We start from the raw sequence: 25,813 nt of genomic DNA, 5'->3' as shown, positions 1-25,813 counted from the left end.
CACACACTCCCACATAACAGAGACCATCAGCTGGAGGAATGCAGGAAGGCTGGGACTCAGCTCCTCCCTTGGCCTTAGCCTTTGGACCACCAACCTTGAGGAACAGGCTGAAGGAGACCTGGCTCCTAAACATCGGCAGGTTTGTGGCTAATGGCAAAGCATCTCCCATTAAGGTCACTTTGTTTCCAGTCCACAGATAAATCCAGTGACCTATCCCTCCTGTTTTTGAAGGAAACTATTGCTTCCCAGAAGCTATCACGACGCTAACAGATAGGATAAACAAAAGGAGAGATATTCTTGTCTGGCCTCAACCAGCAAATTATTGGGGGATTTTGCAAACAACTTTATAAAAAGGCTCAAGTACTTCTCTGATTACTCACTCATACTTTTTATTTATTTGTAATGTATTCATAAAACAAGAATAAAGAGGTTTCCTAGGAAGCAGGGGGAGTAGTAAGGTTGCAGAACATGAAACAGATGCATCTAATTGTGAGTCACCAGCATCTTAGGAAGGATCACTCCCTCTACTAACATTTATTTGAAATCCATGATGAAATCACCCCTATCCCACACCAGAGCCCTTCTGGTGCCCAAATATTTTGCAGTTCTGTCAGTGATTTGGTCCCAGTGATGTTAAAATGAGCCATGGTGGACAGTGGGTCTGTGAATACCTCTGTTGCTTTCCCTCTCTCCTCTGAGAGAAGGACAGCTGTTTTATTTTGCTAAGATCCTGTTCCAATGGCCAGGGTAGCTGTACTCAACCTCATTAATGGTACTGGGGATCGAATCACTGTCTGTGTTCCAGAGTCAACCCTGACATGCTATTCCACACCTCATCAGCGAATGCCCCATTTTTGTTTTGTCTGTTCTGCAAAAATAATCAGATTTTCATTACTTATTGAGTTAAATCCCTGCAGAGCCAGGTGAAAGCAAAGTTTCCAAAGAGACATTTTGGCTAACAGCTGCCTGGGGAACACCAATTCCATTTAAAACTTCTCTACCATGCCAAAAATAGCATGCCAAAGACTTTCTCGATAAAAAAAATAAATTAATCTTACCTTCTTTTGCTCCATAAAATGGCTTGGGTAAAGTTGTGCATATTCAGAGCTAGGACATTAGCTGTTAAACAACACAGAATGGTCTAATCTTTTATAACCTCTCACACAAAAAGCAAAAGAAGCCTTATAACAAACTCTGCACAGATCAAAAGATTAAGTTACAAGTATATGGGATCCTGGCTGAAATATGGTTTAGACATTATTCACTATTAAACAACTAACTGAAGGCATTCTGTACCAGATTTTCACCAACTTTTGTCCAGCTGTCCTTGGTTTTCACCCAAAAGGGATGCAGCGAGCTCCATCTACAGGGATTCTGGGCACAGGCCACCTCAGACTCCCCAAAAGCACAGGCAAACGCTTCATGTTGCTTTATGCTTTAGTGGGAGCCAGATTATTGTCTGCCAGCAATAGGTCTCACACCGGACGTGACCTAAAACTGAGGATGAAAGATACACAAAGGAGTTAAAAGAGTTTTCCTCATGTCACTGCTAGGAAGAAGCTATTGATAAAACAGTTTGATTATCTAAAAGCTTTTAACTTGGACTCTTCTGCCTGAACTTTTGACTGTATTCTTTCTGTGGGAGTCATGCTGCACTGCTCATTTTGCTCAAGTTATAATGAACAAGAACTAATTTTCCAGTGCCTAGGGACCTGGAATATCTAAAAAGTTGGATGCTGAAACACTGAAATTGTTGAGTCCCAGTTAACTAAAACACTTAAGTCCATAACTCTTTACCGTAAGTGCTTAAAATTATCTCTAAATTGTGGTGGTGGGGTTTTGCCATATAGTGAGGTAGCAAACCCCCGAAAACTCTCCAAACCACCCGCTATCTCCACAAACCACTGAAAACTCACTGACCCACCCACCCTCCCACTGGCATAAAGCTGTTACTAATGTTTTCAGATTGATCTGAACAGAATAAAAACAAAGCGACTCCAAAACTTGCACTTACAAAAGGTAGCAGGGAGCAAAACACAAAAATACATCATTTTCTTGGAAGAAAACTTGCCAGATTTAGAATTTCTGCAGCAAAACTGCACCGAGTCTGTGGTCAGGAACAACAGGAATTCTCTACAGGAGCCTGACTTCCACCTTGCTGTTTGCTTCTAGTTTTTGACTCTGATTCATAGCCTTGGATTTCTTGGAGGACCATGTGTTTTGGAAAACCTGTCAGAGGTAATTAATTGATGGACTAACAGCAGTAGAAGAAAAATACTGCAGCAGCTGCTTTAACAGATGCTTCTTCAGAAACATTTTAATCCTTGTGATATGACACATTTTTCTAGATTTTTTGCTTTTACTTCAGTAGAACTCAGAAAAAGCAGGAAAAGTTAGTAAATATTAGAACAGCTCCCAAAATATGGCCAGTCTTTGCTCTGCTGTTATACTCAGTGCTACATTACTTCTTCTAAGACAAGAAAGTGTGAGAAACACAAGTTTTGGGATTCTTGACATCAAATACTCCTTGTATATGCAACTAAGCAAAGACACGTTGAGGAAAATCTTAGATTAGATTAAGAACTCCTCATCAGGTAAAAACCTCTGACATCAGAAAGTGAAATAGTAGAACATAAATTTCCTGGATGGAGGGCACAAAAATTTTAAATGGGATGTATCCCAGGACATGAAAACAGAAAGGGGAAGAAAGAAAATCATGATGAACAGGAAAAGGTTCTTTTATGTTCCTAGCTAAGTTATTCACCTCGATGCAGGGATACAGAGAATTTTAGGATCCACAAGAATATCAAACTAGACAGTCTAAGTCTTGGTGAGCATTAAAAAAGCTCACTGAATTTTAGTATTTCCATATTAAAGTAATTATCCAAAACTTATGCCTGAAGAAGATTATACCAAAGTCCTAAAAAAACCACCCTAAAAACGTTGTATAAAAATAAATTTATTTCTCAACAGTGGAAATGGATTTATTCAATATCTACAGCACTCATGGAGATTCTCCTCCTTAACAAAGAAAGAGAAGAAGTATCTTCAGGAACCCACCATGAAAACATGTGGATGACAATAAGATCAAACACTATGGGAAGAAATCCCCTAATTAAGTTCAATGTTATAGGTGGGCTTTGAAATATTTTATATTAACTTACAGACATTGAAAAATACATTTATGGTTTTATATCCTGTGCCAATGTTCCCCTCTCTTTCAGAGTCTTTTTTGCCATGCTAAGTTTGAGTGTTTGAAATCTACATTCCCGATGAACTGTTCTTGGATTCTGCTGGAACCAAGAGTGCATATATCCATTGTAGAAGTCAACTGCTGTAAGCTTCTTCTTTAAAATGACTGTTTTGATTCCAACCCAGCCTTCCTAAATATAAAAAACAACAAAAAAAAAGGCAGTAAGCTCCTTCATGTTTAGAGCTATCTTTAGCTCCCATAGGCTGGCTTACAGAAGAACATTTAAATCAATGTCATCAGGCTTACAAGTCAAATTCTTGCTTGCAAATGTGCAAAGCCTGTTAATGGAAATTAAAACTTTAAGGTATCAAATAAAACATCTGGTGCTGATCTAAACTAGTACAGAAACTAATAATGGACAATTAAGATAAAAGTTATGCACCACACAAATACTAAAAACCTCATCTTTAGTGCAGTGAATATAAAACAAATAAAGAAAGCCTACCTTGCAGCGAGCTATCAATGTTTGGGACTTTTTATGGAACAGCACTGAACCAGGAACAACTTCACAGTCATTTTGTATTTGATCTAAAAGCAAAGAAGGATCATCCTGCATTTTTATGCCAAAAAGTACACAAAATTTTGAACCACTTCTGTTCCTTTGAAGCATGATAACCATCTTGAGTCACTATTTTGCTGAAAAATATTTTATTGTATTCTGTGTTTTATTATAACCAAATGAACAGAAACAATCAGAACAGAATTATTCTCTGGCACTACTCCATATCTGATCCATGAACACTCACTAAACCCTGATCACAGTCACACACCTTGGCCCACATTGCACTCAGATTCTTAAAGAAAATGGTTTAAAAAATTTAATAATTTAAGAGTAAATACCAGAAAAACCAGGCATATTATCCACTTCCACAAAATCCAGGAGTTTAATGGCAGTACCCTTCCAGAGTGTCTGCAAAGGAAACTGGAAACAGAAACAGATGACACATTCAGAATATTTTCACATTTCCAGGCTATTTTTTCCTCAAGCAAAATACCTGTGATACTAACATTAAGAGAAAATTTAGCTGTATGTCTAGATAGGAGATTTTTCTTATCAGACTTAGTTTTCCTGAGTCTTCCTCAACTTAAACCATTAGTCTATGCAGAAATTAGTTAAACAATTAGCTACAGCAGCTCTTCACTGTGGATGTCTGCACTGTTTACTGCCATGCAGAGGTGTCACTGTAGCATTCCAAACCTCCTCAAATACATCAGGGAAAATCTCAGAGCTAAGGAAACAATATAAAATTTTTGAGCTGATTCCACATTTGGGATCAAGTACATGAAAATTCCACCTCTAATGACAAATTACCAGGATTTTAAAACACATGCAAGGTTACAGAGGCTAAAATAACTAAAATTGAGGTATAGTGATTAGTTAAAATATCTACACCAAACTCAGCCATGCTACAGGACAAAAAACAGTTCCAAAAAATCCAGTCTCACCATACTTCCTATTGCACGATGCAGTTGAATTATTTGTGCAGCTGTTTGCTCTTCCCATTTTATACAACTCTTTGCTATAGAGATTTTCGGAGCTGTGGGGAAAAAAAAATTATAAGACTTCTTATTTTGCTTTATGTCTTTTAGCAAACAGCTGTACTACTTTATCCTGTTTTAAACCTCAGTTTTTCCTGACCAAGTGTGGGCCTATCATTCAGCCAAGGTACCTCAGAAAAAAACTGGAGAAAAGATTTTATAAACATCTAAATTTGGATTATTTTTTATTCTCAGTTGTTCTCTTTATTTACCCATTGCACTGCAAACTTGTATCATGTTTTTAAGTACAGTTCTAACCCTTCTATCTGCATTACAACAATGAAGAATAAAAAACTCAGATCTTGTGACATCAACAGTGATTTTTGATATTGTACAAGTAACTGAAAAAAAAATGCAGTAAGTCTGAAGAATTCTAAAGCATTTTTTCTCCTGTGTGACTTTTTTAAGCCAGAGAAGGTAGTGAAGAGAGCACATGGAGAAACTAATCTAAAAAAACCACAATGCAGCATGGCAGGAAACATTAATTTTCCTGCTGATAAAGGAAAAAATTAACAAGTCACACTGAAAAAAATGTGTACCTACCAAACGTTACTCCTTCTTTTGGCTGCTCTTTTTTATTTTTTAAACTTTCAGGTAAGTTCTTCAAAACTGCTAACAGCTGCAAAATTAAATTTTGAACAGAGTATTAATCAAGATAAGTTTAAGCAATAATAAACATAGTAAAACCTAATTTTTCAACAGTGAAACTGTCCTGTGAGCTTTCAGAAAATTGGCTCAGTATATTCAGAAAATGCATATCCTTGACACAGAGACAGTAAAGATATTCATTCCCACTGAATCACAATTATAAAACTCAAAGGTTTTTTTAATGGATGATCACTTCTCTGATATTAATCCCAGAACACGACAAAAGCCGACTATTAAAATAAAAAAGCAGAAATTCATTTAAAAGAAAGAGCCTGCACTGTTTCCACAGCATTTGGGTTCTTCACTGTATAGAAACACAACAGCAACATACAGGATTGACACTGACACCTGATCACAGACCACTGAGCTCTCCTCTCAAAAAGGCAAAGTGCACACAAACACCAAGTTTCACATCATCCTCCTCCTAAATTTGAAGCCAGCTGAGAACAAGATTAGTAAGAACTCTGTTTGCACATGTTCAAAGCAAAGTACCAGTCAGAGGTGACACAGCTGGCAGGACTTTACCATGCTCGCACCCATCTTTGCCAACATCCCTTCCAGCTCCTGTGCTGTACAGCGGGGAGGAACAGCAACCTCTTCTTGCTTAATAATTGGACCTACATCAAACCTGCAAGGTAGAAAACAAACCTTACTGGAGAAGCTGAAGCTTAATTAGCAGTTCAAAAGTCTGCATTCAATACATTAGCTCAGTTACTAATTATCATTTTTTATCCCCTCTAAAACTATTTTTCATATGTCATTTCACATTATCAAATGTTTGGTTCACAAGACAACACAAAGAAGAGAATACTAATCTTGGCAGCAAGATTCGCTTCAGCAAGCTGAGACTAATATGAACACACAATTTACAGTTCAGAACATGAGATCTAAGAAGAAACAACTTGAAATACTTAAGATGAAACTTGCTTCACAATTTCCTGAGATCTATTATTAGACAAGCATCTAAGAAAGGAAAGTAAAATAATGTATTTTCACAAGCATTTTAAGCCAGACCTTGGGCTGAAACTAAAACATATCATCTTCCCCATGCCTGGACAGGCAATTTCTTGTTTTCTGTCCACTTGCAGGACATTACAGACAACTCTGAAGTCTGAAAACCAGATCTTTTCTGTCCTGTCATACCAAGCCTATTGATAAAACTGTGTGACTGCTCTCTGTTCCCTGTGGTAATGCTAACAATTAGAAACCAGGCCCAGAGTGCAAACCACACACTTACTAAAATACTGTAATTGTGGCAAATCTCATATAGTTAGATGAACATTTTTAAGTGTTTCAAACTTTAAAATGAATCACATATATTTAAAAAATTGTGGTTATGTAGAATGAGTTAAATTATTACTTCAGCAGTAATTATTTAAAGCCCTGAGAGGCAACAGCAATGAGTCATCTGCCAGGCACACCAAACCTACCTTTTTGGCCTTATTTCCATGATTGTCACCCCTGTCACCTTATCATCGTGAAGCACCGTGTGGACTATGGGTGCAGGACCACGCCATCGTGGGAGACAGCTGGGATGGACATTCAGCACACCACTGGAATGAAATATTCACAAGTTAGAACAGGAATGGTACCTGAAACATACCTAAATGGAGTACAATATATATTACAGTGAAACTACTATCTGCACATACATACGTTCTCATGTGTTACTGGCTTAAATATGCACTTGAAGGAAAATTCACACCATATAGACTTCAGTTTCTCAGCGAACACAAAAAGAGATGTGAGGAATAAAGGCAAATATTCTGCTGAATATTTGCATAAATTTACACGCATGTGTCAAAGAACACTGAATTTCAAAATGACAGCAATAGGGCTTAGGCTAAGTATATGAACACAGGGAAGCTGACCTCACCTACTGCACATCACAGATGCTGCCTCAAAACAAGAGTGCAGCTTTGCTAATGAAGCAGTGACAGATGTCCAGTCCACGCACTTACTATGGGAATTGGAGAATGAGCTCCTCGCTTAGAAGACGTCCAAAAGAGGCCACCACACCCACATCAAACTGCCCCGCGGGTCCCGTGTGTGGCCACTCGTGCACAGGCAGCTGGAGCTCCCTGGCACAGCTCCTCACGGGCAGGTGGCCGGGCAGGCGGGAGGGCAGGGTCACCACCTCCAGCCGGGACACCAGCGAGTCCTCGCTGGGCTCCCTGGGGTGGACAAGGTGTTGAAGGCGTAGAGCAGGTAGACTGAGGCGAGGGCTGGGTCACCTCCACCCTCGCTGTGCCCCTGTGCCAATCCCCACAGTCTCTGTAATCCCAGTCCCTGTCCCAAGCTCAGGCTCCTTCCCGCTCCTTTCTCTGTCATCCTCCCTGCCCAACCCACGGTCCCTCCCGCGCGACTCCACCTCATCCCTCAATAACCTCTGAGCCTCACCACCGGCCCTCATCTCCCATCCCTCGGTCCCCACCCCCTCTCACCCTCCCCAGCCCCTGCTGTGTCCCCTCAGGCTCCGCGCCTCTCAAGAGTAAATCTCCCCCTCAGAGTCCATCGCGGCCCTCAGGGTCCATCTCCCCCTCAGAGTCCATCTCCCCCTCAGAGTCCATCTCCCCCCTCAGAGTCCATCACGCCCCTCAGGGTCCATCGCGCCCCTCAGGGTCCATCGCGTCCTTCAGGGTCCATCTCCCCCCTCAGAGTCCATCGTGCCCCTCAGAGTCCATCTCCCCCCTCAGGGTCCATCGCGCCCCTCAGGGTCCATCGCGTCCTTCAGGGTCCATCTCCCCCCTCAGAGTCCATCACGCCCCTCAGGGTCCATCTCCCCCCTCAGGGTCCATCTCCCCCCTCAGGGTCCATCACGCCCCTCAGGGTCCATCTCCCCCCTCAGGGTCCATCGCGCCCCTCAGGGTCCATCTCCTCCCTCAGGCTCCTCCCTCACGTCCCCGCCTCCCGCGTCCCCTCTGCCCCCTCTCCCCGGCGCCCGGGCGGTACCCGGCGGCCCACAGGGCGCGCAGGGTGGTCACGGCGAAGCGGTCGGTGCCGAAGAACAGGACGCGCCACGGCGGCCCCGCCGCCCTCACGCCGTCGCGGCAGGCGCGCAGCACCCGGGCCCGCATGGCGGGGCTGCGGCCGCGCGCGGCGATGACGCGCCGGGACCCGCCCCGCGCCGGGGCCGCCCTCAGCGCTGAGGCGGCGCCGCCGTGCTCGTAAAATCATAGAATTGTCGGCGAGCCTGAGTTGGAAGGGACTCAAAAGGACCGATGAGTTCAACCTGTTATTGGGGTGTCCTGCCCTGCGCAGCACACCCCGATAATTCCACCTTGTGCCTGAGAGCGTTGTCCGAACGCTTCTAGAGCTCCGACAGCCTTGGGGTCCTGACCATTCCCTGGGAGCCCCTTCCAGAGGCCGCTCTGAAATCTTCTCCTGACATCCAGCCTAAATCTCCCCGGGCTCATCTTTATGTCGTTCCCTTGGGTGTTGTCACTGGTCACGAGAGTGAAGAGAGCAGTGTCTGCCCTTCTGCTGCCCCTCAGGAGGAGGTTGAAGACCACGAGTGACAAAATAAGTGCCTTCAGCTGCTACTCACACAGCTTCCCTTCCACACTTTCCCCATCCTCGTGGCCTCCTTTGGATGCTCTGTAAGAGCACAGTGCCTTCATAATGTGGTTAGCCTGGAGAACACTGACAGGGGATCTCTTTAATGCACAAAAATAACTCCTAGTGTGCTAAAATGCTAGTGCAAGGGTCTTTTGGGTGGTGCTCAGCAACAGGATGAGGAGCAGTGTCCATAAATAAAAACACAAGAAGTTCCATCTCAGCCTGAGGAAGATACTTGTGTTGAGGGTGGCAGAGCACTGGGACAGCTGCCCAGAGAGGGTGCGGAGTGTCCCTCTCTGGAAATGTTCCAAACCCATCTGGACACGGCCCGCTGTGTCCATGCTCCGCATGACCCTGCCTTGGTAGGGGCTTGGACTGGGTGGTCTCCAGAGGTCCCTTCCAGCCCTTACAATTCCATGATCTTGGTGTGGGGTGGTGGGAGCCATCAGGGCGGCCCTCAGGGTCTGTGCTGCCGATGGCTCCAGCCCCACAGTGTCGATGCTCCTGAGTGGTGTCACCCGTGGCCCCTTAACTCTGACCAGGAATTGTCCGCGCTGCCTCAGTGCAAAGATAATGCAGAAAAACGTCAGGGACTGAAAGGGGTGTTGACCCCACAGCCACTGATCTGGCTCTGACAGTATTTGAAAAACAGAGTTCAGTTTCCGACTCCATGGACAGCTTCATTTTAACAGTGACAGTAACTCAAAGAATGTTTTCTTATAAACTATGGGGTCCGAATCACCACTTAAAGAACTGTCTACTCCCATAACGTAAGTATGAAAATATTTTATCATTCTGCTAAGTACATTTTTTCTCTCCATGGGAAGATGGTTTATTTGTGTAGCTTTTAATGTAAATCACATACATCAATTCCCTGCACATCTAAATCACAGTCTATCCTACAATCTTGGACACTAGGAATTTCTACAGCATAGGGTATGAGAATTTCTAGATGTCCTATATGCCAGTGGAAATATGTAAATTACTTGGAAAATGGATGGCAGAATTTTATGTTGGATATATGAAGGATCAATTAAAAAAAGTGAAATTTTGTATCGCACTAAGCAATGCTGTATGTATTCCTTCCCTTTTTCATGTCTGTTTTCCCAGCATTAGGGTTTTCTTCTTTCAGCCATTGTTTCCTGTGGTGGTAATAAGGAGAAAAAAATGAAAAATTGCTGTTACTGGTAAAAAAAAAAAAAAAAAAAAGTCAGGCCATCCTAACTGGGGTCTTACATTCCTGCACCCTGAGAAAAGGAGAATATGCTACCAAATACTGAGGTAATTTCCTAATCAGTATGCAAAAATCAAATGCTCAAAAACCTTTACAATTCCCTACTAACTGGGGAGTCCCATAAAAATACTTGTTTTAGTCACAGGCAGTACACTTCAACTCTGGTTACCTCATCTTAGTGCATAAATGAAAGGTGATAGTAAAAATAAAATATAAACAAGAGGCTAGCAAGGATGAAGGAATGGCTTGTGCTTGAGAAGAGATTAAAGCTCCCAGCGTGGTTCATGTTGGAAAGTGGCTTGGAAAGAAGGGAAGGTGAACAGTCTGACTTACAATAAACAGGGAACAATTTGTCATTGCACAATAACTAAGTGATTACAGGCACTCATGGCTGTCAGGCCCCAAACGCGAGGAGCACTGTTCAGCACAGAGTGTAATTTCAAGCCTTATCTCTTATGGTGAAAAATTTGACCTCATACTATCTCAGATGCTGAAAAATACTCATGGTTTACAGAGGCAGTGAGGGTGATTGCCGGAAGAAAGGCTGGAAGGAGATGTCCTGCGTGGTGACCACAAATACCAGTTCTCTGAGGTCTTGGGTGAAGCCCTGGATTCATCACTGACACTTCAGAAAGCCCAGGGACGTACGTGTATATCTGGATTGCCCAAAAGTTGTGGGTTTGAACCCAGAATCCAGCTGCTGCTCAGTGTTAATTTCCAGGTATCAGATCCAGGCACTGAACATGTCACTGAGTGTTGAGTTTCACCTGCTGTTCCTCCAGGACTTAAGCCCAGAGATGTATTCTCACTTCTGGCTGTAGTTAAGGCTCCTGGAAATGCTGTAACTCCATACTGAGCTTTTGCCAGACATATGCACAAAGTGATTAAAGTTTAATTTGCAGTGAGTTTTTGAAGTGGACTTAAATTCCCTCCAGTACACTTGCTCCCACGTAATTCATCCTTAGCTCTGCTATGACAGCACATTTCAAACACATTATGGCTGTTATTTATTATTATGCCTTCAACGCAGTGTTCCTGATTTTTAACTGAAGATTTATTTTTATATAAATTTTTTCAGAATGAAAGCAACTAACTGATTGTTTCACAAAAATAAAAAAAAAAAAAATTGGCTTTCCTGCTGCATTTGAAGTCTGCTTTTCTACATGGAAAGAAAAAAAACTCCAACCCTGAATGTTTAGTTATTCTGTAACCAGGCATTTCAGGTCAAAGACACTGAAGGGATCAAAAAAGATAAGCAAAATTAAAACACCAAGGTCAGACAAATTCTTCCCAAGAGTAGTGAAGACAAATCCGAGAAGGAAACAACACGAATCAGATCTTATCTCCATTCTGCTTCCTGGCCAAAGACGCTGCAAGTGTCTCCAAGAAGTAAAAAGATATCTCCCATTAACCAGTGCCAGTGTTGTCAGGAGAGACACAGAACCAAATACACCCTTGCTGGAGAGGAGCACTCCTGAGCACATCTGTGGTTCTCTGGGAAAGAGGATTACTGGGCACAAGAGCCAACTTTAACCAGTGGAGAACTGGTTTTATTTCTGTGAACATCATGCTGAGTCCTAAACATATCTCAGCCACCTACCTGTATCCTGATCATAGATATATACATCAAGCCATGTAGAAAATTGGGATGAAAAGGAACTTTCTGGAGTTTTGCAGTCACCATCCTTATGTTACAGTCACCTCTTCATCATTGCCAGTGTCTCCAGCCCCCTACTCATAGATTGTTCTGCAGGGGCCAGTGTCTTCTTTGTGCTTTCCCAAGGCCAGAGGGTTTAATTGTGAGACCACTTACTGCCCTATCCCTGTTCACCCTTTCCCTGGCAACAAAAAGTTCCCAAAGATGCTAGAAAAGTGTTCCCCACCATGGTGGCACGTCTAAAAAGATCCAGCTGGAATTGAGAAGGAAACACAGCACAATTTACCATGTGGTGGGATGTCCTGCCTGGACATGCCTCCAGCAGCAGGGGTCAGCTCTTGTTTCCTGGGGGATGCATTTCTGAGCTCTCATCTGATCACTGCCAGGCTGAGGCTCAGTAGTGAAATATCTCTGTTTGGGGAGCACACGTCTGCTGGGTGATATTTCACAGGGGCTGCCCAGGGAAACTCTGGATGTGAGATGGGATTCAGAGAATTAATCACAATGGAACAAAGCTTCAATGCCAAAGATCATACAATCATAGAATGGGTTGGGTTGGAAGGGACCATAAAGATCATCTCATTCCAATACCCTTGCCATGGGCAGGGACACCTTGCACTAGACCAGATTGCTCCAAGCCCTGTCAAACATGGCCTTGAGCACTTTATTTCAAGCTGAAAGCCTCCAAGAACAGGACAAACATATGGATACTACCTACCATCTGTAGTTCAGCTGGAGCTAACCAGAGTTAGCTGTGTGTCCCAAGCCCATCGGTGAGATACGTCTCTCTTGCTTTGCAGTGTGCAGCTCCACCATGAATCAGGTAGTTCAGGGGGAGGAATCCTCCTTTCCCAATGTAGCTGTCACAAAAAGTAGCACATCAGTCTGCAGAGCCTCTTAGCAGACTATTGACTTGGCCAGGCATTACCAGTACCTGTGAAACTAGGATGGCAGAATCTCTGACTGGTGCTTCAAGCTTTGCATTCAAAGTAGTTTGCTCTGGTAAGATGCTCTGACAGCCTTAGAATGGCCATTCATTAAAAAAAAAAAAAAATAAAAAGGATACTATCTGCTTTATCAGGACATGCTTCCTGTATGCAATGTGGACTGAGCCAAGCAGAGTGAACATTATCATTTATTTTAACTGAAGGGTAACTTATTACTGAGTGTCATTCTACTCAGCGTGCTCTTTTAATACTGATTATGCCAATAACTTGAGCAAATAAACTGGAAGTTGCTACAGCTCATTCTTTGGCAAAAGGTCATTCACCTCGTGCTGTAAATGGTCCCACTAAAGAGGTGTGTTTTTTCAGGGGCTGGAGTGTACCTCACCTGTTGAACTGGCCTTCACACATGACTCAGGAGCAGAGTGAATCACAGCTTGTAGCATACCCAGAGCAGGAGCACAGGGAACCTTGTATTACCACGGTGCTTGGAGGAGATGTCTTCATATGACAGGCCTTAAAGAAGAAATGTAGCTTCCTCCCTGCTGGGAACTCCACGTTTCTGGTGAGTTAAGCAGAGATTAACGGGCGTTCCTGCTGCACTGGCTGCTGGGTTAATTTATAGCTATCTGTAAAGAAAGGCTTATTTATTTATTCCAGTTAGAAAGCTTGAATCCTTGGAAATTTTAAGTGAAGGCAAACTTTTTAAGGAAAGACTGTCTGAATAGTGAGTAAGAAGCAGACTGAGGTAACTCCTGCATATTAAAGGAGTCAAAGGAAAATGTGTAATATAACTTAGATTTGTTCTTTAGCTTTTTTTACTTTACAGAGGTTAAAAAATAGCACAGACTACCTTCTTGCCTAAATATTTTAAATATTAAACAATTCCTTGTGTTTCTTAATGGAGTTCAGACCTTAATGTACCTTTATAAACCATACCATCCATTTGCATGTCTGTGGCGTGATACTGTATATATGTCCTCTATGAATCCCAAAGACAGGACATCCCACTTTACTACTGTATTTGAAATAACTGACCCATTTTCATGCAATCTGCTAAGATAAGGACAACCACCAGAGAGAGAGTCTGATGACAGGAGGAGACTAATTTAAAAAGACTGAGATATTCTAAATGCATTGTCCCATATTGTGTAGTGAGTTTTGAATATAGAGCCCAGAAGGACATTATCATCACAGCAGAAGCTCTACTTGATGGTCTTTCCAAAAGCTTTCCCCCCATCTTTACTTAGACCAGTATAATACGTATCTAAAGACTTCTCATTTGCAGAATGTGTCTTGGCGAGGAACTGTGAATATCAGAGCTGACAAAAACCAAGCACAGGGTGGATTCACAGCACCACGTGCTGTGCCCTGGCTGCAAAGAGTCCACGTGCAGCTGTGGACGTGTGTGTTCCTATGTTCCCACATGGCACAGCCCCCATGCTGGATTATGCCAACCTTTAGAGCACCAATCCCTCAGCTCTGCCTTCTGTATGTGATATGTCTCAGAACTTGAAGGGCTTCCATTATGAGAAAGGTTTTTACCATTAAAGTGGTGAGATCAATGCATAGAGCAAAAAGCAGTCCCTTGACATTTTCCTGTAATATCTTGAGATTTCATTGAATGCTAGCAAAGTCCACAGATCCACAGGAGGATTTGAAATAGCATTGTTGTGTGACTCTTTGTTCCTGAAATACATAATACTGTACAGATTTTGCAGCTTTTGATGTTAAAAATCCCATTTGCAAGAAGAAAGAAATAACAAAGATGTTCAGGAGTCAATATAAACTCAACACAGGTAAAATGTTTCTTGAGAGGCACTGGCCTCTTTGTTCTTTCTGCCTCTTTCCATATGAGCATAAAATGCATGAGCTCTCTCTCATTTGAGCTTTCCCTGTTGCATCCAAGCTGGGAAGCAACCTCAGAAAGGGTCTTGGGTGCCTTCAGTGGGAGAGGAGACCAAAGTGCACGCTCGGAGTTGCAGAGACCTGGATCTAAGGGCTCATCCTTGTCCATCAGCCACCAGAGCCACTGCTGAGATGTGCAGGCAGGGGAGCAGTGGGGAAGAACATCTCCCACACTGTCCCAGCTGGTCTCGTGGAGCAGGGCTTGCCCACACTAGGATGTGGGCAGCAGGACAGAGCAGCTGTGTGGCAGAGGCTGGAGGAGATGCCTTTAACAATCTCTTCCAGGTTGGAAGATCCAAACTCCTCAGAGCATGTCCAGCCCAACTCTAGGAGTCACTGTTTTCTTACTGGGGAAACTGGTGATTTAGGCAGAATTCTGCTCAGTGTCCGCTGGAGTAGACACACTGACCTGAGAATACTTTGCTTTGTAGCTTTCTGAATTAAACTAAATTTGTTAATGTGACTTAGATATAAAAGATCTCTAAAATAACAGAAGTTTTAAACTCTTTTACTTAAATGTCCTGTTAATGCACAAGAAGTATCCATTCTGCTGCTGTGTTTTACCCACAAAGTTCTGGCCTCCCATGTCTGGGGAGATTTGGCTGCTGGTCACTACTTGATGAAGTAGCAAAGTACTTCCACCAGCTTTCTAGCATCCCTGCTGTGCACAGACACCAGGAGGTAGCCCATAGCTTATGAAACACCTTAGGGGAAAATCAGCAACATGCTTGTCAAATATTCCTCTTTGAGCAAATGATTACTCAGAAGCCTTGCACAGCAAGATTTAACACATTCAAGTGCCACTTCTTATTAGGGTGCAGCTGACTTGTAACTTATTTTCATTGGCACCAAGACTTTATTTCCTCCTTTGTGAGGGGTGATCCATGTAAATAAGCTCAAGGTTACCTGGATGGAAGGGTAATTGGCACACCTAACTACAGGGAGCAGCTTTACCCGTATTTTCTGAAATACAGAGTGGACTGCATAGTTGAGAGTCCCCTCCTCAAAGAATTGCTAGGAAGTGGTTTTCTGGCAGCAGGGAGTAAGCCTGAATGCCTGGTTAGCTATAAAATGTGAACTTTGAATTGTGAAGACATTGAGAATGGGGGGGGTAATAGTAGCAATCATTAGGTCTATAACCGACAGGACAAATGCTTCCCAGAGGAGTCAGCAACAGTGCTGTTGACACGCCTGGCACAGTGGAACATGCTTGGGGGCAAGTTTCAGACAGCAACAGGCCACACAGCAAAGGCAGGTAAAAGCTGGGAGTATCAGACTGACGTAAAAGTCTTCATATAATAATTAATGGCCTGTGGGGCCAGAATGTCTGAGGGGTGCATGTGTGTTGTGGTGTCACTGACCTGCCAGAGGGTGATGGCCAGCGAGCAGTGGGCTGGGGAGAGCCACCTCAATGTCTCACCAGGACAGCCAGGAACCCCTGGTCAGGGCAGGTCCCTTCCAAGGACTCCGAAGAACTAATTTGGACAAGCAGCCATAAAAGTTGGATTGATGCCACTAATAAATGAGGGACTAAAGGTCAAGGAGGACTTTGTGTTTCCCGGAGGGATGGGAGACACCACAGCCTCAATGGCAAGCCAGCCTTGCCTCCTCCTGGAGCTCAGCCTTCCACTTCCTCATCTCCACACCCATATTCTGCCATCCATGGGTTGGCAATAGGTTGTCACATGCAAAGTATATATTCTCTGGAGATTATGGCAGGGGAACAAGCAGGGAAGCTTTGTTAGCTGGGGAGGGGCTGGCTCACAGCAGCTGAGCTCACACCTGTACAGGTTCACCTCGCAAGGGGTCCAACCTGGGCAGCAGACGCTGTGCCAGACCCCCTCTGCTATCACCTCAGTGGTCCAGGGATTCCTGCACCCTGTCCTGGCAGGTCAGACTCATGTTCTCAGGAGGAAACAGATGCTGGAGTACATGAGATCTCCTCTCTGAAAAGAGCTGAGTAGGGAGGGGAATCAGGTTCTCTCTCAACTCCTTAGTTTTTCTGTATTTTGCAGGCATCTCCACGCTGAAGAAATACTGTGAAGGTGTGATCCATCCCACCCGCATATACAAATATGAAGTTCTTCTGGATAATCCCATTTTTCCTGCTGCAAGGTAGAGTCTTAGCTTAAAGGATAATGGTGTGGGTAAAGTAGGTCATATGTGCAAAGACCTTAACTTCCTGGAAATACAGTTTCTTTCTTTCTATGGGGCTATTTTCCTCAGTATACACCAGCAGCAGCCTGACTGAGCCAAGTAAAAAATTGCACCCCAGTTCCAGAACTGGGTGTCATTCCCATCTGCATTCTGTGTGTATGTTCTGTGCCTGGGGTTGGCCACATTTATATGTTGGTTTCTTTGAAGACACTGAAGCTTTTTTGATTAAAAAATGCTAGAGTCAAGTTGTGTATACAAGCCAGTCTGATGAATAGGAATTTATTGCTGGAGGACTGTGGTCCAGAGTCAGATTTCCAGGACTGGTCTTGGCAAGGCAACTCTTTGGTGAATTGTGGCACACGAAGCTGCCTCTCCTTGATGGGAGATGAGGAATGTGGAAAGGCCCTACCAGCATTCTGAAGTCTTTGCAGCCCTGCTGCCTCACCATAATGGGGTCTGCAGCCAAAAACACTTTCCACTTCCCACTGCATGAGATCAGGCTCAGTGCTGAGTTCTGCCTGCTTGGAGAGATGTGCTGGGCAATCCTGGGAGTGAAGGGAAAGGTCACTTTCAGTCTGAAGGGCTGCATCTTTCCACCACAGCTGAGGCAGAGCACAAGTACCTCCCAACCACCATGGCCAGCACACACGTGGATGAGCATGCAACAGGCAACGTTACCCTTCCACTGGGCTTGGAACAGGAACAGCTGGAGGAGCTGCTCTGGTTCTTCCGCAGAGAAGACTGTAAGTCCCATTGGTGCTCCTGGGCTGAGGCACAGGCTGTTAACTTTCTTGCCTAACTGAGATGCCTGAGGGCACTGCCTGAGGAGGTGATTTACCCCAGACACACAAACCCTCAGTCTTGCCTCTGGAATAAGCAGGCCATAGGTGAAGACAGTCAGGAGGCTTTGCTGAGATAGTGTCTCTGGGGTTCAGCCTCTTTCCAGGCAGAGCCTGCCAAGAGAGCAAAGGTCTCTTGTGATTTTGGCAGGGTGGAGGGAGCAGATTGACATAGCAGCAAGTCAGCGTCATGAGGATCAACTTCAAAGCTACAAAAATTGAGGACAGAGCATCTTGGATGTCCTCAGAAAACCCCTGGCCAGGCTCTGTGGGTCACACTGTGGTGCCTGCTAACACTGTCTCTCTGCTTTCCCTCAGCCTCAACATGGAATTATTCCGTTCTTGCGCTTTCCCTTGCGACCATGATTTTGGGTCTTGTTCTTCTGACCATTAACATTGTGCGAAACAGGTGAGACAGGAAAATTTGAGAATCTTTTGGTGTGTGGTGGTGCCCTGAAAGCCTCCCAGGCAAACAGACAGAGGGGTTTGGCAGGGCAGGAGAAGCCCTGAGTAATGGAGAGAAGAGCAAAGACAAACTCCCTTTGAACCATTTTTTGTTATAAAAGCTTACCTGATGCCTGCTCACTTTGTGTCACTTGGAACAAGCCCCTTCTCTGGGCCCTGGATCAAATAAAGGTCTGCAGAGCTCTGCCCAGCCCAACAGGGCTGCTGGGAGGGAAGTGATGATAACGGTGGTGTGAGATGCTCTCCCCTAAGTACAGGGGCTCTGGAGTAGGACTCCCAGCCTATCCATATCCCCACACAGTTCCCTGGTTGCTGCACAACCCCGCAGATGAGAAGAAACTCGCTGTTTGCTAAGGCACGAAAACTTAGCACTGTGTCAGAGCTGCCGTCTTCAGACGAGAAGAGCTAACGCTGCGAGCCTGCCTCGCTCTCCCTCTAGTGATGGCTGGCTGCGTGCTGCTCCTGGCGTCAGGAGCTGGGTGCTCTCCGAGTGCGAATCCCACATCTGTGTGTGCTCAAACACTCCAGAGCACTTACCTGGCACAGCTCACCTGGCGGCGTTTGCCCACAAGCAGCTGGCGTGTTCCAGGAACACCGTGTAAATTGATGGCTGTGACCCTCACCAGGCTGGGTGCCCTCAGATGTGGGCTGGGCTTGCTCCACTTTGTGTGTCCTTGTTGTGCCTTCCCTGCAGGAAAAGGAAGATCCTTGTGAATGGAGAAGCAGCACAAACCACACAGGAGACTGACCTCGATGCCAAGCAAGCCCTGATGCCTGTGCAGGAATACAGCCAGGTTGAGCCACTACAGCAGCAGCCAGGGCCCCAGGACCAGAGACCAGGGGATGTGACAGTCCAGTGGAAGGATGGGACTGTCACGTCCCTGTACACAGTGATGTCTGAGGAGGCCATGTAGTGGCAGCTGGAATCATCCCATTTAGGCCTTAAGGAGGATATCAGAATGTCTCAATTCACAGAGGTGCAATTTTAAAAATGCAGTTTAGCCTGGAGAAACAAAAGGGTGAAACAAGAAAGCAGCAGAGTTGCACCTGCAGGAGGGGCCCTGGGCTCAACTCCTGCCTGGCTGGTGTTCCCCCACTGCTCTGGCTGCTTCCAGCCTTCCCTCCAGTGCCAGCTTCATCTCCTTCCCCAGGTGCTGCAAACAGGTGGGAACTGAGCCAGGGAAGTAAGTGGGAAGCTTGGCCTGCAGTCAGCCAGGGAAAGCACCCTCACATCCCATCAGGAAAACAGCAACACTGAAGCTGAGACATTTTTCTTCTTTTCAGAATCCTCTTTATTAAAATACTTTCCAAAGTGGTTGATCAAAATGCCATATTAAATCTCTCTGTCAGTAAGGTCATATATATATATTTATATGGCTATATGTACAAATATACACATGGATATTTTACTCTGCAAAGCAACTGCGACTCCATGGAGAAGCAGAACATTTACTCTGATAGAGCACCTAAAACCAAATATCCAGCCCTTGACCCTGGCTTGGGCACAGGTAGAGCCTGGTCTGCTCCAGGATTCCCTTTGTGTCCTCCACTGGGCATGTGTAGAAGCCATGAAATAATTTAGGACATTATTGGAAATACATCAGTCTTTTAAACACGGGCTTTGCAGACCACGTCCTTGTCAGCAAAGCATCTCTTTGCAAAGACTTTGGAAAGGGATGCTATAGTGTAAAATAGCTGAGCAAAAAAGCAGCAATTTTGGTGTGACTTAGCTTGATGTGCAGGTATGAGTTTCAGGCCACCTTAGGCCTTTAAGCAGCTGAAACAGTATCTGCACCTTTTTTATCTGGATTTAAAAAAAAATAAAAACTCCTCCTACTTATTGCTTAGTCGGGTATCTGTGGGATGAACGAGATGGGTGCCTCCATGCTGGATTAATGATTAGTTCGTCATTCCTGGGCTCCTGTAGCTGTGGGCCAGGTGCCCAAGCTGGCTGGTGGCCATGGGGTTGGCCCTTCCCCTCCCAATGGTATCCACAGCTCTGGCTCCTTTGGGAGCTTTTGCATCCTCACAGAAAACTGGGCTGGCCCCAGTGGCAGTGGCAGGACAGGGTGCAAACACCACAGCAGCATCGGGCAGGGGCAGGCAGAGCGATGCCACAGCCCATGTCAGACCCTTGGCACTCTGCCTGCTCGCCAGGTTGCCACTGCTGGCTTTGCCCCGGCACGGAGACCGGGGCCACCGTCTGCCAGCAGCTGCTGTAGTGCCTGTGAGTCCATCATAGAAGGTCCCAGCTGCTGTGGAGCTGGGGGGTGGATGAGGGTCTCTCTTCTCCCTCTCTGCAGCCCACAGGGATGTTGTCCTAAAATATCTTGAAGCCTTTCAGCAAGGTGAGCGTGGGAGCCTTCCTTTTGCTCTGAGCCCGTGAGGACTTGACGGTGACCAGCTTGGCCTGGGCCACCGAGGGGATTTCCTTGTAGTTGACAGGGGAGAGGGTGTTGAAGGTGCAGGTGGCCAAGCTGTGGTGGGTGGGCAGGGCCACCGGCGTGGCCACGGGCAGGCAGGGCTGCTCCTCAGAGATGAAGAGTGGCCGCACGGGGAGGTTCCACTCCGCCTGGCGCCGCACCTCCCGCACGGCCTCGTGGAAGATGTGCTGCACCCGAGCGAAATCCTGGCACGCTGACACCTCATGGAAGAGGCACCCAAACCTGCTGGCGAGGGACATCCCTTCTGCTGAGAGCACCTGCCTGGCGAGACGGGAGGGGATGGGTGCAGGATCCCTTGGAGCACAGCAGCCACCCAAAAAAGGTGCAGGTGACAGATCATGCATCCCACGCCTCCTTCCCAAAGAGCACCAAGGTAGCACCTGCCCATCCCTGCCCTGGGACAAGCAGGTACATGAGTCCAAAAGAGTTTTGCCTTTCTCAAAATCCCAGAGTAATGGTTTCTTTGTGTCCCTGGGGAATCACATATCTTCTCCTGTGAGGGATGTGTCCCAGGAACCCAGGGGTGAGTGTGATGACAGTGCACTGGGAAGCAAGGAGGAGATGGGGCAGGTCCTTGCTGTGGGGAGGGGGATACCTCCATCGTGGGAGCAAGGGGGTTCCAGCAATGCACGTGACTCGGGCCCGTGGGACCACAGAGCAGCACAAAAGGCCAGAAAAACATATTGGGCACATCCAGTCCTGGCAGTGGGGCTGGAACTAGAAGGCTCCAGGGAAGGGAAGGGCATGTCCAGAGGGGCTCCTCTGGCTCAAGCCCTGCAAGGGATGGTGACGCTGCCTCACCACTCAGCCAAAAAACATCCTACTGAAAATATCAACGGGCTCAAAATAAACACATCAGCCCTCAGGCAGGAGAACAGCAACTTTAGGGATGTGGGAGGATGTTGCGAATACTAATGGGGGTGGAAATACCCGTGAAGAAATCAGATTTGGGTTTTGCATCCCAGCAGGAGGGATGGGCATCTGTGAGCTCTCTCCCACGGGGAGCAGGCAGCCTTACCGCGTGCCCGGTACCTGTACTGCTCCATGTCCAGCTTGTTTCCCAGCAGGAGCACGGGGCAGCGGCGCTGGCAGCCCCGCGCGTGCAGGGCGAGCACCTCCAGGTAGCGCTGGCAGCCCTCGAAGCTCTTCCTGTTGTCGATGCTGTAGACGACCAGGAAGGCGCTGGCCCAGCACAGGTAGCGCTCGCAGTTCCCGGGGCCATCCTGGGGGTGAGAGGAGTGGCTGAGCTGCAGTCCAGTCATGGTCAAGCCATGGTCCAGCTGGTCATCACCCCCACAATGCCTTACCTGGTCAGCAGTGTCCATCACCTTCAAGAGCACAGGCTGCTGGTCCACCAGCTCCTCTGAGGAGTAGGTGTCCTCTGCAAGAAGAAGGGTGGTTGTGAGGATGGGCTGGCACATTCTGTCTTCTTCAAGGCCATGCAAAGCCCAGGATGCTTGGGACACCACGGGAAAATTTCAGCCCTGATGAGAAGCATCCTCCCACCAATGCCTCCCACCTTACTCCCTCCTGAGACAACTTTATTTTGGGGGACTGGTGGTGATGTTGCTGGGCAAGCCTGGCTAGGAGCGCTTATTTCTCCCCATGTGCTGCAAGTGTGGGCTCCCACAGGAGAAGGAGGGAGGGGAAGGAGCTTGGCACAACAACCACTGCACCCAGGGCCTGGCCCTTATCTAAAAGCCACGGCCTGATGAGATAAAGCAATCTGGAGGCTTGACATGGGACTGTTTCCCAATAAATCAAGAGAGAAGAACAGTCCTTTCTTTTGGAAGGAAGGCAGGCAGGGAGAGCCATTGAGCCATTCCCCCAGGAGAAAGATGTTTTCTTTGGGCCAGCTTTTAACGGATGCGTTTCGGAAAGGTTTTGACATGGGAAGATGAAACCACATTCCCAAAAATATCTAAGGAAGAAAGGATTTATCCTTCTTTCTAAGAGTCACTGAATTATTAGGGGCTGGAGTTGGTTCTTGGACAAGGTCCACATCTCCTTAATGTCCCCGATAAATCATTTATGATTCTTCCCCACAGCCTGGAGTCAGGCCTAGGAAAATAGTTATTAATTTCTCAAATGAGTTGAAAAAAAAATGCCCAGAACTGCTCACTGCAAAACTCAGCCCCAGGGTCGCCTGCTGTGCCCATCCTCATTTCTTCAGCCTTTCCCCTGCGCAACAGACATGAGATGCTCCTGAAAGAGCCTCAAAAATTCAGCTTTTGGTTTTTTGGGGGCAATGCAAGGAGCCAACGTTCCCATGGGAAGTCCCCCTAGAGAGGGCACTCCTTCCACCTCTGTTTTTGCAGATGGCTTTGGGTCAAATCCAGCTCTTCTTGTTGTTTTTTATATAATTTTGGGTGGGTTGTTGTTTTTTTTTTTCTCTTTACATGCCACATTCATGGGAAACATCGGAGATGGGAAGAATGCTCCATGGGATAAGGACGTGCCTTACTTACCCAAGTTGGGATCATATTCACTGATGAACCTCTTGGTTAGAAACTTCACGGTCAGAGCTACAGGAGGTGAAAGAGGCAGGTGAGGCAGGTGTCACGCAGCTCCCCGATGCCCTGCCCTGCCCTGCCCGTCTCACCTGACTTGCCGGCCCCTCTGCACCCCAGGATGGCCACGTTGCACTCGGGGAGGGGACTCTGGGGCGGCCGCTCGCTGCTGTTTCGGGGTTTGCCGAACATCGAGGACATCCTCGGTCCTGCGGGAAAGAGCGGGGGGACATGGAGCACCCGCTGCCAGGTCGGACAGGGACCTCCTCACTGTCTGGCTCGTGGGTGCCCCAGCCTGGGGTAGAGAGCGGCTCAGCAGCGCCAGGGTGGGCGATCCCCTCTCTTCCATCCGCATCCTGGAGCCAGGCTGGCATCCTCATCCCACAGTGGCAGCCAGCACCCCACCGAAAGAGAAGGACCCCCCCAGCCCTCTGCCCGCCCATCACACCCCAGAAAGAGAAGAGAAGAGAAGAGAAGAGAAGAGAAGAGAAGAGAAGAGAAGAGAAGAGAAGAGAAGAGAAGAGAAGAGAAGAGAAGAGAAGAGAAGAGAAACGTACCTCCCACCTTAAAACCCACGGCCGGAGGGGACGCGGGGCTCTCCGTGAGCGCGGGGCCGGGGCAGCAGCGGCCCCTGCACGGCCGGGGCTGCGATGAATGAGGCAGGCGGAGGCGAGCGCGGCTCCCGCTGCTCGGGCTCCAGCCAAACTCCTTGTAAGGAAAGCAGCCACGCCGCGGGGCTGGACACGCTGCCCCGGCCACCCCGAGGACGGTCCCCCCGGCAGAGCACAGGCGGCACCCCGAGCTCCCCCGGCTTCGGGCAGGGACCCCCGGGCCCGAGACCTGCAGTGCTTCGGCTTGGTGGCCACCTCGCCATGTCCCGGTACCTTCGTGAGCCCTCAGCTCCTCGCCGTGTCCCCAGCAGCCCAAACCTGGTCCCTCTGTCCTGTCTGAGGCCGGCGAACTCATCACACCTCCGGCAGGCAGGAGCAGCGCCCGGAGCTGCCTGTGCCATCCCGCGCACCACCTGCCCGGCTCCTTCGGGCGCGGTTAAGCACCGACACCTTCTGCTCCCGGCAGAGGCTTTCGAGGCAGAGATTTTAAATACCCTTTTCCCAACCAAAAGACTCGGTCCCAAGAGGAAGAGGGAGCCCGGGGAGTACTCACCAGTGCCCGTAGCAATCCATCAGCCGGCACCCAGTGGCTCTGAGCCCGAGTAGGTGGCGGAGGCTGAAGTCAGCGTTGTCATGGTGATCACAGCCATTTGGGATGGGGCTCGATGCCCGGGACCACAGGATGCGGCCCCGAGGGACTGCGGGGGGGCCACAGCCGAGGCTGGGGGGACAAGGCTGCTCCGTGGCCATGCGGGGCTGCTGCGCCCTTGGGAATATTGCCCGTTAATACAGGCAGGATATTTTTAAACCCTCCCAAAATAGTCTGGGAGTGTGGAAGTCCCTGCAAGCCCCAGGGATGGGGAGGATGGGGATAACTCCCCTGCGGGAAACAGAGCCCCTCTGAGGACCCTTTACCCCAGACCCCCTTTGGTCACAGGTCTAGGATGCTTAAAAGCAATTGGAACTAAACATGGTATTTTAAGCTGGATATCCATGAGGATCAATGACAGTGGTGCAAGTGCAAAATTCTCCCATTCTCCCCTAAAGTCCGATTTTTGGGAGAACCTGCTGTGGCCATGACTCTGAGGCAATAGCTTTGCCATCATGCACTGCTTGGAAAGTTCCCAGCTGCTGGGATGAGGGCCTTAAGGAGGGAGCAAAAAGACCTTCAACAGGATGAGATGCTCAGGTTAAATTATTCATCAAAAGAAAACACCAGCTGCAAACTAATCACAGGTAGTAATGGGGAGATCCAGGAAGGAGCCCCCAGGTGACCCCTGATGTCAGCCTTCCTTGGCACTCCATGGCGGAGCTGAAATGGGATTTCTAGCCAGAAAAATCTGTGATTAGCACACAAACAAGTGATGTGACACAAATGACACTTTTCTTCATTCTCAAGCACTGGGTCAGTAAAGAGAGGTTTATCTCTTCCCACAGCCAGGTATTATGGGGAGCTGGGCAAACCCTGAAGCCAGAGGAGAGGTTTTTTGGTGAGAAGAGGTTGCTGCACTTCCTTTTTTTCACCATGAGATCCCCAAGTGAAGCACAGGCTGGCTTATGGCTCCTTGCAGCTGGGATGGATGTTGCAGATGCTGCTGCTATAGGGAGGGTCACAAAGGAAGGTCTCTCCCTACCCATGGCAACACTTGAGAAACAGCCAAGCTCCTTTCCCATGGCCAAGCTGGGTGGCAGTGAGATTTGCTGATGTTGTTAATCTCCCTGGGCTGTAAACTCTATGTTTTAAAGGGAAAAAAAATAGTGTGGCCAGATGTTCTTCCCAGCCATTCAAGTGTGTTGCCCTCCCCAGGTTGGAGACTGTTCCTTAGGGCATCATAAGGAGGATCCCTGAGAGGGGAGACAGCAAAACCCGGTTTCTCCTGAGTGGCTGGGCATACTTTATGGGATGATCTAGGCACCTCTGCCGTGCCCAGTGCTGGCTGGTGACACTGGAACCCTGCCTGAGTTTGAGGGGGGCAGCTGAGCCTGGTGGATTCCTTTGAAGGGCCCTGGTCACGAGCTCAGCTATCTTTAGCCCAAGGTATTTAT

General features: G+C 47.1%; 3 protein-coding genes across 9 annotated transcripts; 1 reads left to right on the top strand and 2 right to left on the bottom strand.

The window, feature by feature from the left end:
* Positions 1-1,136: 1,136 nt before the first annotated feature.
* MTFMT (mitochondrial methionyl-tRNA formyltransferase) lies at positions 1,137-8,544 on the bottom strand. Of its 2 annotated transcripts, XR_014957710.1 has the most exons (11): positions 8,393-8,544; positions 7,402-7,614; positions 6,871-6,993; positions 5,966-6,068; positions 5,336-5,411; positions 4,700-4,791; positions 4,094-4,175; positions 3,699-3,781; positions 3,165-3,383; positions 2,072-2,229; positions 1,137-1,497 (listed from the first exon to the last, which is right to left on the bottom strand). XR_014957710.1 is itself a non-coding variant. In XM_021552562.3 (9 exons), exons 1-9 carry the CDS (start codon positions 8,515-8,517, stop codon positions 3,183-3,185), a joined length of 1,098 nt encoding a protein of 365 aa, XP_021408237.3. In that variant the 5' UTR covers positions 8,518-8,544; the 3' UTR covers positions 2,944-3,182. The 2 variants fall into 2 exon arrangements, 1 of the variants encoding a protein (XP_021408237.3); XM_021552562.3 differs by lacking the exons at positions 1,137-1,497; positions 2,072-2,229 and having other exon boundaries at positions 2,944-3,383.
* A 1,228-nt stretch (positions 8,545-9,772) lies between these two features.
* RASL12 (RAS like family 12) lies at positions 9,773-25,602 on the bottom strand. Of its 5 annotated transcripts, XR_014957706.1 has the most exons (8): positions 23,714-25,602; positions 23,249-23,365; positions 23,115-23,171; positions 21,954-22,027; positions 21,679-21,869; positions 18,740-18,890; positions 13,222-17,851; positions 9,773-12,749 (listed from the first exon to the last, which is right to left on the bottom strand). XR_014957706.1 is itself a non-coding variant. In XM_085588981.1 (7 exons), the coding sequence occupies exons 1-7, from the start codon at positions 24,120-24,122 to the stop codon at positions 17,681-17,683; spliced, it is 1,170 nt and encodes a 389-aa protein (XP_085445107.1). In that variant the 5' UTR covers positions 24,123-25,602; the 3' UTR covers positions 13,007-17,680. The 5 variants fall into 5 exon arrangements, 4 of the variants coding, with proteins under 4 accessions (XP_085445107.1, XP_085445105.1, XP_077642063.2 ...); XM_085588981.1 differs by lacking the exon at positions 9,773-12,749 and having other exon boundaries at positions 13,007-17,851; XM_085588979.1 differs by lacking the exons at positions 9,773-12,749; positions 13,222-17,851; positions 18,740-18,890 and adding an exon at positions 20,095-21,041.
* On the top strand, positions 13,276-19,514 carry SLC51B (SLC51 subunit beta). 2 transcript variants are annotated; one of them, XM_077785938.2, is made up of 5 exons: positions 13,276-13,398; positions 16,757-16,856; positions 17,501-17,641; positions 18,056-18,146; positions 18,897-19,514. In XM_077785938.2, exons 2-5 carry the CDS (start codon positions 16,817-16,819, stop codon positions 19,114-19,116), a joined length of 492 nt encoding a protein of 163 aa, XP_077642064.2. In that variant the 5' UTR covers positions 13,276-13,398; positions 16,757-16,816; the 3' UTR covers positions 19,117-19,514. The 2 variants fall into 2 exon arrangements, with proteins under 2 accessions (XP_077642064.2, XP_077642065.2); XM_077785939.2 differs by lacking the exon at positions 13,276-13,398 and adding an exon at positions 15,909-15,996.
* Positions 25,603-25,813: the final 211 nt, after the last annotated feature.

This window comes from Lonchura striata, chromosome 10, assembly GCF_050655825.1.
Source record: "Lonchura striata isolate lonStrDom1 chromosome 10, ASM5065582v1, whole genome shotgun sequence".
Taxonomy (NCBI): Eukaryota; Metazoa; Chordata; class Aves; order Passeriformes; family Estrildidae; genus Lonchura; species Lonchura striata.
The sequence above is the reverse complement of the archived record's forward strand: the minus strand, read 5'-3'. Positions and strand labels throughout refer to the sequence as shown.

Coding starts and splice junctions, on each gene's coding strand:
- MTFMT (XM_021552562.3), bottom strand. CDS start 8,517: ATGCGGGCCCGGGTGCTGCGCGCCTGCCGCGACGGCGTGAGGGCGGCG. Junction 7,615..8,392: donor CGCGCCCTGTGGGCCGCCGG/GTACCGCCCGGG, acceptor TGTCCACCCCAG/GGAGCCCAGCGAGGACTCGC. Junction 6,994..7,401: donor CTCATTCTCCAATTCCCATA/GTAAGTGCGTGG, acceptor ATTTCATTCCAG/TGGTGTGCTGAATGTCCATC.
- SLC51B (XM_077785938.2), top strand. CDS start 16,817: ATGAAGTTCTTCTGGATAATCCCATTTTTCCTGCTGCAAG. Junction 16,857..17,500: donor CCCATTTTTCCTGCTGCAAG/GTAGAGTCTTAG, acceptor TTTCCACCACAG/CTGAGGCAGAGCACAAGTAC. Junction 18,147..18,896: donor ATTAACATTGTGCGAAACAG/GTGAGACAGGAA, acceptor CCTTCCCTGCAG/GAAAAGGAAGATCCTTGTGA.
- RASL12 (XM_085588979.1), bottom strand. CDS start 24,122: ATGAGTTCGCCGGCCTCAGACAGGACAGAGGGACCAGGTTTGGGCTGC. Junction 23,366..23,713: donor CGTGGGTTTTAAGGTGGGAG/GTACGTTTCTCT, acceptor TCTTTCCCGCAG/GACCGAGGATGTCCTCGATG. Junction 21,870..21,953: donor TGATGGACACTGCTGACCAG/GTAAGGCATTGT, acceptor TCTCACCCCCAG/GATGGCCCCGGGAACTGCGA.